The sequence below is a fragment of the Mastomys coucha genome, unplaced genomic scaffold, assembly GCF_008632895.1.
Source record: "Mastomys coucha isolate ucsf_1 unplaced genomic scaffold, UCSF_Mcou_1 pScaffold23, whole genome shotgun sequence".
Lineage (NCBI taxonomy): Eukaryota > Metazoa > Chordata > Mammalia > Rodentia > Muridae > Mastomys > Mastomys coucha.
Genome location: NW_022196906.1, coordinates 56,552,807 through 56,564,537, shown reverse-complemented (window position 1 = coordinate 56,564,537; position 11,731 = coordinate 56,552,807). Strand labels below are relative to the sequence as shown.

General features: G+C 46.4%; 2 protein-coding genes across 6 annotated transcripts in view; one reads left to right on the top strand and one right to left on the bottom strand.

Annotated features, from left to right (window-relative positions):
* Nucleotides 1–6,319: 6,319 nt before the first annotated feature.
* LOC116073963 (translation initiation factor IF-2-like) lies at nucleotides 6,320–10,594 on the bottom strand. Of its 3 annotated transcripts, none has more exons than XM_031346356.1 (2): nucleotides 9,563–10,594; nucleotides 6,320–6,530 (listed from the first exon to the last, which is right to left on the bottom strand). In XM_031346356.1, the coding sequence occupies exon 1, from the start codon at nucleotides 10,374–10,376 to the stop codon at nucleotides 10,011–10,013; it is 366 nt and encodes a 121-aa protein (XP_031202216.1). In that variant the 5' UTR covers nucleotides 10,377–10,594; the 3' UTR covers nucleotides 6,320–6,530; nucleotides 9,563–10,010. The 3 variants fall into 3 exon arrangements, with proteins under 3 accessions (XP_031202216.1, XP_031202215.1, XP_031202217.1); XM_031346355.1 differs by having other exon boundaries at nucleotides 10,015–10,594; XM_031346357.1 differs by lacking the exon at nucleotides 6,320–6,530 and adding an exon at nucleotides 7,174–7,329.
* Glce (glucuronic acid epimerase) overlaps nucleotides 10,071–11,731 on the top strand; it is a 72,350-nt gene continuing 70,689 nt past the window's right edge. The window contains exon 1 of one of the 3 annotated variants that reach the window (XM_031346352.1): nucleotides 10,071–10,226. The gene's annotated coding sequence lies outside the window, so the exon portion shown is untranslated. The remainder of the gene's footprint in view (nucleotides 10,227–11,731) is intronic. The other 2 variants (XM_031346354.1, XM_031346353.1) reach the window with 2 other exon arrangements.

The following is an 11,731-nucleotide window of genomic DNA, read 5'->3' as shown; positions in this document are numbered from 1 at the left end:
AGTTCAAATCCCGGCCACCACATGGTGACTCATAACCATCTGTAATGAGATCTGATGCCCTCTTCTGGTGTGTCTGAAGACAGCTACAATGTACTTATATATAATAATAAATAAATAAACCTTAAAAAAAAAAAGAATAGTATGCACAGACAAACATGAGCATCCTCCCAAGCACTTCATCTCTAGATGCTATGCAATGGGTAATAATATGCCCATGTCATGTAAATGGGTACCACACAGCAGTGTTCAGGGAGTGAGAGCAAAAGAAAGCAGTCTATTAATGTTCAGTATGAACTCAAATTTCTTCCACATGGTTTTGATGCATGGATGATTGTGTCCATGGATGTAGAATCAGGATACAGAGATTTGATTATACATGATGATGTATATGGACTCAGGGAGAAGAAAGCCAATTTTTTTAAAAACCTGAAACACAAGCCAAACTTTCTTTCTTTCTTGATTTTATTTCTTTCTGCAAATCCCTGCCAAGCATGTGCCAAGCACTAGGCATCCTCTCCAGTGCCAGAAGTATTCCCACTGTGTGCCTCCTACCCATCTCTAGGGTTTTCCCTTGTTCCTGCATTAGGCACCAGATCCTTCCCTATCTATTGCTCTGTGATCTGCACATCTGTGTTTGATGGCAATGTTCTCAGAATTGAGGCTTTCCCTCTGGGGGGTGGGGAGGGAGAGGCTTTGGAGATTTAGGAAGTAGACACAAGGTCACAAGTCTGGAAAAGTGAAAACTCTCAAAGGCCCTTTCTCAGCTTTACAAAAGGAGAAAGGCAGCTGGGAGACAACTGTGTCCAACAGGGCTGCAGACTGATTTAGCCTGTACGCCATGCAGAGAACTCCAGGTGGGAACTTTGGTTAGTTTTCACTCGTGTTGGAATGGGCTTTCTCATGGTGCAACTGCTTCGAATTATCTCTGTTCACCCATACCCTTTGTAATAACCCTAATGCAAACTCATTGGTTTTCCAAGTTGGACTTCAGTGCAATCATTAACTTTGGTCTGTGGTGGGTTCCCCATCTACAGTGCCCACGTGTACATACATAAGTCCATGCATATGTATGTGTGCGTGCGTGCATGCGTGTGTGTGTATGTGTGTGTGTGTGTGTGTGTGTGTGTGTGGTGTGTATGTGTGTATTGTCTCCCCAGGAAAAGTAGTGTCATGCAACAACCTATTCTCAAGAAAGTTCATGAGTTGTTTGTACCTTGGTACAGATGTGAGTAACCACGTTGCTCTTCTTAGAAGAATTAGCATTTTCCATCTTGTGTTTACTGTTGTGTTAGATGACTGCAGTCATCAATCTGCAAAGGAGAGAGTTTCAAAGCAGAAGACTTCCCACATAATCTTCACCTCCAACCATCTGCTGGGTGTTGACCACCCACTTAGACTATAAATGAGATTGTCCCCTTGATGGCTTCTTTTTGTGTGTGATCAAAACAACAAATGGAATTGAAGGACCTCAATTACAACATGTTAGTATTGCTCTTAGATTAACAACACAGAGAAACTGACAACCTACTTCCTCCTACTTAAGTCTTCTGACATGTTTCTCGTCTCTGGGGAAAAGCCACACTGGAATTTTCCACATCTCTAATGAAGCATCATCTAATCTTAGCACATGCTTCTGAGTGAATTACCCATCAACCCCCTTCTACCACATTTAACTCCTATGCCTGCCTCAGACTTACCCTAGCTGTCATTTCTGCTGGGACACTCTCTCTGATCCTCAAACATTCACGGGATAAGATAGGTGTCCCGGCACATGATTTCATAGTATTCAGTAATTCTCATAGTATGTATCATGGTTGGGTTTTGTTACTATTATTATTTTTTTTTCATGGAAGTATGCCCCAATGATACCAGCCTTTGCTTATTTCATCAAATTCCCATCTGAGTGTTGGGCTCAAAGTAAAACATCTGTGGAATGTGTACATGATCCATCTTGAGGATTATGTTTCTAAGATATTCAGTCACTAAATCTGAACATTGAGAGTTCCCATATCTACTAAAATGCTGATCACTGGGCCTTGATGAGGGGTCACCTACTGTTGAGGTCACACATCTCAGGAGGAATCTGTTCTTGGATTCTGCCTTCATTGACTCATTCCTGGGAGGTCCCCACTTCAAACCAACTTGTGAGATCACACTGGCTATTCTTCCCTGGGTACTGGGTTGACCAGGTCACTCTCAGCCTTTAAAGCCTCTGATGGCTTAGACTTGACTTTGAACCAAGCTCCGACCATGACTGACCTTTGAGTCTGTCTGCAATCTGATCCTGACCTGCACTTCAGTATTTATTATTCTTCACAGAGTTTTTTGTCCTTTTTCATGGTCTTGAAACTTTTGTCTGTATTGTTTATTCCAACAAGAAGCACCCGCACCCACACCTTTCTGTGTATCAAGCTTTTACCCATCCCAAGAGCTATCCACTTTCTCTCTATAATAGTCCTGGACCACCACTGTTAGGATTTCAGGCAGTGATCTCCGGTCGGCTTAAGATGTAGCTCAGTCATAGAGTGCTTGCCAAACATCCACAAAGCCCTGGGTCTGAACCCCAGCACACCACAAATTAGATATGATGATGCACACCTGTAACCCCAGCACTTCAGAGGCAAAGGCAGGAGGACCAGGAGTTCATGGTCAACTTGACTATATAAAAGATACTATACGTATGACTCTCAGCCATGTGCCTGCCCCCTCAAGGTTGAAATTTCCTTTCTGTTTCTTCCAATAGCAGTATCCTGATCATTTGCTGGGAAATCACTCTTTCATGAAGTCTGTAGATCTAGCCCCACAGGTTTCAGGAGTGGAAGGTTTGGCTGGCTATGGGAAGCCCTCTATGTGTTTTCTTTCTTCTTCAGCAACTGGGTTGATTTTGTTGTGGTTTGGTTTTCTCTCCCCTCCCCCAATTCTTCACAATGCCCTTTTGACAGTGAGGTATTGAAGGAAGGGTGGAAAGCAAAGATTTTTTTTTCCCTAGGATCTTGTGGTTCAAAGAATTAACTTTTGTCCTCATTGCTAAAGACAATAGGATGTCTACTACACATTTGAGTCGTGGAGATGTAGTCAGATGCATTTTCTTAGCTGTAAGTTACCTGTTAGTTTGAAAATGGTCTATGTGTATGGCCTATCTATGTGTCTCTTCTATGTGTAAAGTGCTTATTGTGCAAGTGTATAACTTGGCTGAATGGTTTTCTTTTTATATGGATTTTCTTCTTAAAATTACATCTATAATGGAGGGGGTAGTTCCTGCTGAAGCACATGTTTGTTGAGAGGACAACTTTGTGGACTCTGTTCTCTTCTCCCACCATGCAAGTCCTGGGGATGAACTTGGGTCATTTGGCTTGATATCAAGCCTTGATATGCTAAGCCATCTTGCCTCATTTTTAATTAGGTAGAGAAACTAACTCTTATGGAATTTTAATTCATCGTGTGTTAATTCAGAGACATACTATCATATTCAGAAACCATTTCAATCTTCTTGCTGTCAAACGAGGCCTGTTTTTGGGTGAATACTTCGTGTCCTCAAAATGTCACTTTTCTTTTAATAGGGGCCCTATATAGACAGAGCTCTCAACTTTTCATTCTGAGATAATCCGAATGGGTAAGAGGATGTTTTCCCTCTCTGTATTCAAGAAACATGTATTTTCCACAAGATTGGCTGAAAGTGGTGGGTTTGTGGAATGATCTAAGTGTTTGGGAGCAGACAGCTCCCCTACTACTGAAGAGCTACTATTAACTGCTCCAAATGGCTCCACACTTGCTGCCTCGACAATTGCTGTAATGCTCTTCCGGGCCTGGATTTTAAAGCATCAGAATCATTGTTTCCATCAAGAAAGGGTTTCTTCTACTTTCTGTGGGAGTAGAGACCCTTGTATTTTATATGCAGTGAGTTGTGGCTGCTGCTCTGTGGTCCTTGCTTCTCAGGTGTCTGATGCTGTGAGAAGGCAGATTTCCATGCAGGGCTAGGAATGGATCGATCTACTCTTACCAACTACTGTTGCTACAGATTTACTGCATAATAAATGCTCTGGAGTGAGGAGCTTTCAAACTACAGACATGTATTATCTTAGACATGGTCTAAGTGGAGCTAGGAGGGACTTTCCCTGGGTGGTCCTGACTCATCTTTTATGAGGTTAGGCCAAGCTGAAGTCTCCTGATTGTCTACACATTGGAACCAACTAACGAGCAAACAGATGAGCATGTATGTAAAGGATTTTCTTGACTGGATTTTTTTTTTCTTTCAAGACAGGGTGTCACTATGCAGCACTGGGCTATCCTGTGTAGCGCAGGCTGGCCTCACACTCCCAGACATATCTGCCTGCTTCTGCCTCCTAGGCACTGGGGTTACAGGTGTGTACCACTCACTATACCTGGCTTTTGATTGCACCATTTGAGGTAGGAAGATCCACCCCAAACCTAGGCCACACCTTCTGGTGGCAGCTCACATAAAAGTGTCCAGAAGAAGGGAGCTCTTGCTTTTTGCCTGTTTGCCCTCAGTCTTGACGGCAAGTTCATCTATCTTGTGCCTGGGGCATTTGTTTTTTTGGTATTATTGGAGCCCATTTTGGGGTGGGATTCTAACAAAGTCTGAAGATTGGCTGAAGCATCCAACCTCATGTGCCAAACAACTACCAGAGTCTTGGCCTTTTCATCAGGATGGTCCATTGCTGGGCAAAGGAGGCCACCTAATAAATCCCATATGTAGGATTTATTAGATATATGTATATGTACATATAGTTTCTATCTATCTATCTATCTATCTATCTATCTATCTATCTATCTATCTATCTGTCTGTCTGTCTGTCTGTCTCATATCAGTTCTCTTCCTCTAGAAAGGCTGACTAATAAATACATCACCTTAAGGATCCATTTTGTGGGGCGGAGCCGGGATCACCAAGATAGGTCACTCACATAGGGGTTACCTGGAGGTCAAGTCTATTGCTGTGTGCACCCCTGTTTGAAGGCCCTCAAGCGGTTGGTTCCTGTGAGTGTGTAAGGAAAAGAGATCAAGAAGCTGCAATGCCTTTAAGAACTGGCTCCTGGAAGTCACCAGCTCTCATTCCCGCCATACTGTTTGTTAGGAGTGAGTTAGTAGACATGTCCCTCATGCTTCTGAGAAGGACGGTAAGCTCCAGGTCTTGAGAGGAGCTGCACTGAATCATTTGTGAACCTTTAAAAGTCCTCACAAGGCTTTTGGTATTTATTTCTCCCCTTTGTGGCTTATCTTCAACAATCACACAAACTGCAACCACAAAACAAAGTCAAAGGTGTACTCAGGGGTCAGTAAGTGGACAGATGAATACCATGGCAGTGCATACAGAATTTCATATCAAATAGGTACACTCTAAGACTTTAAAGGAGTAGAACTTGGATCTGAGAGCCGGGTTTCTTCTCCCAAGTTAAAAAAAAATAAACTTCTTTTTTTTTGTTTTTATGTTTATGTTTTGCTTGCACATATGTGTGTACCACATGCAAGCATTGACCATGGAAGCCAGAAGATCACATGGGATCCCATAGAACTGAAGTTGCAGTAGGTTGCAAGCCTCTGTGTGGGTGCTAGGAACTGAACCCTCCTCTGCAAGAATAGCAAGTGCTCGTTACAGGTGAGCCATCTCTTCTTCCAGCTTTTTGAGGCATACTGTCTGGTGTGGTCTTTGTGAAGATGAGGTTAAGCCAGGAGGTAACTACTGCCAGGGTTTGCTCTGGTGGGATTCCAGGGAAGCATACGTGCTAACAGCGATAGAACTGTTCAGTTGTAGTCATTCAGACTAATAGGTCAGAACGCAGGCCGCAGATGATACGACCTCAGGAGAGAAACAGGCTGGTTCTCTTCTACTGCTGGTTGGCAAACACCAGTCACAGATGGCGGTGGGAAGGCTATGAACAGACCCTAGTGCCAGGATCAAGCAAGTCCCGAAGCCACCTGCTAAAATCACCCTCAACGCCACTGCCAAGTGGCAGAACCCTTGAGTGGAATTCTACGCTTTGATCTCTAAAACAGAGACCAAGGTGGCTCCGGTCCTGTTGTGGTTCTAAGAGCAAAATACAAAGAAGGAAGCTCTTGGTACCAGATGGAGAGGTTGTGGGAACAGAGATGACTGTCAGGCCACAGACGGATGCATCATGCAGTAAAGACAGATGGTAAGAGGGGGCCCCAATCTATGATGCCGTTCTGCCTTTTCAGCACCCGCCCCCAGCCCCCCATGTGCCCTTCACACACAGCCTCTGCCAGAGCTTCTGACTTCAAAGCATTTTTATTTAGAAGTCAAACACAAGGTAAGTGCTCTGAGGTTGGATGTCCCTCTGGCTGAGAGCACTTCATCTCTGTTCAATTTTCTCAGCAGATTTCTGATACACTGATGATTGAGAGACACACTGGAGTGACCCAATCCACAAAACTGGAACGTTGGAAAGAAGAGGGGCCATACGGATGTGAAGTCAAGAGTGCACAGTGTTTTTTTCTTTTTTTTCTTTTTTCTTTTCTTTTCTTTCTTCTTCTTTTTTTCACATTCCTGCCTCTGAGACAACAGAACAGGGGCCAAGTTCGTGGGAACACAGAGAACACATGGGTTTATATCTTTATATTTATATCTTCAAGATATAAATTGGTAGGACTAGTCACTCCTAAGAGACCTATTGGCTCTGCTAATCCTCTCTTTAAAGGGACCCACCTTTAAAGGATTCTGCACTGGCCCTTCTACATAATGAACAGGGGTCCATTAAGCTGAGAGGTATGTGTTCATAAACCTATATAGTTCACTGTACTGTGGTAGACCTCTCTATCCAAGTACCCAGCATTGCCCACCCAAATGGCCCTGAGTCCATTTCCAAAGCTTATGTGGGTTTTTCACAATGTGTGTATGATTCATGGAACACACATGTGCCATGGCTCGTGTGGAGGTCAGAGGACAGCTTTCAGGAGTCAAATTTCCCCTATCACCCGGGATTCACACAAGTACTTTATATAAACGGACTATTTTGCTGGCTCTATCCCAGCACTTTCGAAGTGCTTGTTAAATGACTATTTTAGAGTGGAAAAGAAGCTTGGATAGGTGAGCCTGAGTGTTCATAGAGTGGCAGCTCCTTTGCTGTGTGGGCCTGGCCCGATGTACTAGTTACTTTAAATACTGCTGAACTGAAATACCTGCCAAGGGAAGGGTTTGCTCTGACTCACAGAGGGTACAATCCATGATGATTGGGAGTGACAGTGGCCCTACCAGCTTGAGCCAACTGGCCACCTTGCACCCACGGTTTGGAAGCAAACAGATGAATGCTGGCGCTCATCTCTTTCTTCCTTTTTGTAGTCTAGAGCCCCACCTATGAAGAGGTGGTACCCACATTCAGGTCAGCTCTTCCATCTCAATTAGCCCAACTTTGAGCAGTGCTCACAGGCATGACCAGAGATTTAACTCCTAAGTGCTTCAGGAACCTCCTTAGGCTGACAGTCGACATTCATGGTCACAAGGGGGCTGTGGGTGTGCTGTGGGTGTGCTGTGGGTATGCTGTGGGTGTGCTCTGGGTGTGTGGTTGTACTGTGGGTGTGCCATGGGTGTGTGGTTGTACTGTGGGTGTGCTGTGGGTGTGCTGTGGGGTGTGTGGGTGTGCTGTGGGATGTGTGGATGTGCTGTGGGTGTGCTGTGGGATGTGTGGGTGTGCTGTGGGTGTGCTGTGGGTGTGTGGGTGTGCTGTGGGATATGTGGGTGTGCTGTGGGTGTGCTGTGGGTGCTGTGGGTGTGCTGTGGGTGTGTGGGTGTGCTATGGGAAAGGCTTCTTTATGCTTTCTCTCTTTAACCTGTCTAGTTCCAGTAGAGGACGCTGTTAACAGAATTTTAAATCCCAACCTGGCCATCCCTGTTTACTAAGTGCATTTGTTAAGAAAAAATGGTATACTTTTAAAAAAATGTCATAGAATGTTAGCTTGTTTTATGTTTATATAATATGTATGTGTGTATATGTACATATATGTATGTATATATGTATACATCTACATACACTCACATATATATATACATATATAAATATATATACATATCTATCTATCTATCTATCTATGTATATGTATATATTGATAGACATTTGATAGAAGGTCTTTTCATACCTAGCTTCCTTACAATCCCTACAAATATTTGAATTTTTTCAAGTTTCCCATTTAACACCAAATCAAGTCCAATTACTGTGGCTTGGGATTCAAAGCCTTTCACTATCTGGTTCCTTCCTGATCTTGCCTCCCACCCCAACCCCGCTTCTGCGGGAATCTATTTACCAAACCATCCAACTTGCAGCTCGGCTCAGCTCACATGCTTTTTATCTTTGCTCTGGTTTATATTATTTTTCTCTGAACAGCTTCCATTTCTGCTTTTAATTTATATGGGCCAACCTAGAATTTTACCACCCAGCTCAAGCTTCCCAGCCTCCTCTCTTTCCTCTGGATTGTTCCATCAGCTTTTGTCTGTACCAATTTGTGGCTCTCAGAGTGTGCAGTGGTGTGTGGACATTTTTCTTATTATGCACAAGGTGTGCAATAAGATAAGGAGTCATCAATATTCAACCATTTTCAAACTAGGAGAAGGGACTAAAAAAAAAAGTAGCTAAAGAATTAAAAGAACACAGTTAGGCAGGTGCTAAAGGAAGACATCCTGAACGTTGTCAGAGAAGCCATTGGGGAAAATGTCCCACCAAATAGACCATTTGTCTGTTAGGAGAGAGGTCTTTTGAAACTGTTGGGAAAGCAGCAGATTGTGTGGGCGAAAGCAGCATTGTAGTGGGGGAAATAAGGGATGAGAAGGTGGAGACCACAATACACTTTAATGTTCTCAAGACTTGGCATTCTCAGGACAGGGCAGCTCAGGGAAGTTTTGTTCTGTTCAAAGAATAGGGGATAAAGAGTGTGTTCTGGGGATAAAGGAGTTTAGAAATTGATTGGGGGTGGGTGGGAGGCTAGGGGGGGAATTGACTGAAGAGTCTGGGCCTAGCTGAGGTCTAGTGCACAAGGGCAAGCCTTAACCTTGAGAAAGAGTAAGGTGGGCAAGGGAGACTAGGGGAAGATGAAGGAAAGCTACAGGGTAGGCATAATAATGAGAGAAGGGACTTCAGTGTGAAGGGGGAATGGCTGCCATCATAAAGGAAAGGCTAGGGAAGCCCAGTTTCTGAGGCCCGTACAGATAGGCATCAGTTTCCATACCTTCCTTTCAGATTTATTGAACGTCCCACCTGTGCTAAACATGACTGGGCCCTAGGGTCTGCCACGGTGCAAGTTTTCCTGTACTTCTCAGCTTTGTTAGGTTAGCGCTTACTTGAGATTTCAGTTTTTTTTTCACCCTTGTGGAAGACTTTTAAGTAGAATGCACAAATGAATTAGAAGGGTCCTTTGTTAGACAAGATATACTGGGTTGGCGCTTAAAGCACCCGTGACAATATCGCCGTTTGAAATAAAAACGGAAGAGAGGCCGACATGGGGGCGGGGGAGGGGATCTACACTAAAGGAGGAGACAGAAGTGAGTAAACTGAGGCCCTAAGTCTTCAGGCTGGCAGATGGGACCTCCCTGCTCACTTCAGTGTAAACGAAGGTAACAGCTCCTCAGTATAAGCAGTATTAAATTCAGCTCCTCTGCTAAGTCAAGTGTGTCTACGGCGGCCGAAGAGGACCAAACTTTGCCCAAACCACGTCATCTAAAACACCTTTATAACTGCCCAGGTCTCCAGACGCCGGGTCAGCAACACCTTTGCCCGCAATTTATTGATGAGAGGCGGGGAGAATTAGCTCTGCTCTTTTACAATTGGTCACAGGAGGCGGCTAGTCCCGCCTCCTGCGCTGCTACCGCTGACAGGTTTTCGGGACTGTCATTCGAGGAGTCTCCGCCCCTTCAGCAGGGCCCCGCCCTTTCACACGGCCCCGCCTCTTGGTGACCCCGCCTTCGACGCCGCGGCTAACAGGCTTATGGCGCTGCCACTCCAAGAGCCTCCGCCCCTCCTTCTCCTCCCCGGCATGGCCTCGCCCCTCACCGTGGCTGGGATCTCGCGGGAAGAGCCGCGGGCACGGCGGCGGCTCGGCTCCCCGGTAGCGCGCCGAGCGGGCGGGCTCTCCTCACACGAGCGCTTCCTCGCCGAGAGGCTGGAGCTGCGGCAGCGCAGGCCTGGGCCGCCGCCGCGTCTCCGCCGCCCGCTTCAGTTTTCCCCGGGGCTCTGGGGGCCGCTCGTCCGCCGACGCGCCTCAGGTGAGGGAGCTCGGCGTGTCCTGGCTCAGGAGGCGACCCGGGGCGGCCGTGGCAAGCGGGCTCGCGACGGGGGCGGCTCCCGGGGATGCGCGGCGCTCCGAGTGCGGGGATCTCGGGGACGCGGGCGGGGGCCGGGGTCCCGGGGCTCATTTGGCTTTGGGGTGGGAGCGGGTGGCTGCTCAGACGGTCCCGGGTCTCTAGGGTCGCGGGAGCACTTCCTGTGTCCTGAGAGCCCGTGTGCCGGCAGAGCGCAGTTCTGGGACTTGGAGACCCTTTCGGCGATCCCGTGCAGTTGGGGGGCTCGGGATACAGTTTAGCCTTGTCCGGAGGGCACGGGGAGCCCTAGGAGCGGGGAGGGGTCCGCTTGGCATTCCTGGGGGGTAAAGCAGGAGGATGCCAGGGTTCTAGAGTCCTGGGTTTGTTTAAGGTCGCCTTGGGGTGACCAGACGAGGGACCCGGGCAGGAACGGACTGGGTGGGTGTGGGTGGGGGCGGGAAGCGTGCACGGGGAGACAGGCATTTGTATTAGGGTTTCTGCTTCGCCCAGAGGGGGGCGGTAACTGTGCGTGATAGTCCCCATTCTTTTTCGGGGCGACAAGGAGGGTGGTTTTGCCGTGTGGGTGCGGCTCAGCAGTCTTCTGGGTCTCCAGGGGGGCTAGACCGGGTTTCAGGAGCCACCCTGCTTGTGGCTTTCGGTATCTAACGGTTTCGGTCTCTTTCTCTCTAGATGAGATTTAACTCAGTGTTTAGTTGGACGCTTGATCGGGGCAGTTGCTTAGTGGGAGACACGGTGGGTTTGTTCTGCAGTTTCCATTTCTTTGCCCCGGATACCTTTGGGGACGCGCTGGTGACGCCCGAGCTCAGATCTCCGGAGGAGAGGAGAGGAGCGGTACTAGCGGCCTTGAGGGTGCTATCTGGGAATATCGGATTGATTGAGTGAGGATTTAGCTCTGAGGGTAGGGGTGGCTGTGCGATTTGGGCTTTCTGTTCTAGGCAGTGTTTGAAGGTCCTGCACAGTTAAATCTGTCCTGAGTTTGCCTGGGTGTTAGGTAGTGCTAGGAAGCATCCTTTCTAAAGCATTTGTGGAAGAGGGATAATATTAAAAAAAAAAAGTATAACATTATGTATATATATGGTCGTGAGTCCAGATTTCTGCAAAAGCGTCAGTGGCAACCTGTTAAGGATGCCCTGTAGAGCTCTTTTAGAGAACCCTCGGGCATCAGTTTTACCGTGGTTTGAATTTTACAGAGTTCTTGAAGACTCTGCCAGACTTAGGTGGAACTTAAAATGACTTATAGGTATCTGCCTGTGAGTGGTTTAAAAATGTGTGTCAGAATGTCTGTACATTTGCCTGAGAATTCTCCTGGTTAGGCAGTCTAATGTCACCTTAGTCTAAGGAAACATTGCGGAGGTGCTTGTAAGCAGAAAATATGATATAAGCAGGCAAATTGAAGTATCTTTGCTTTGCCAGTCTTTTTCTTGTCAGTTGTTTTAAAAGATAATTTC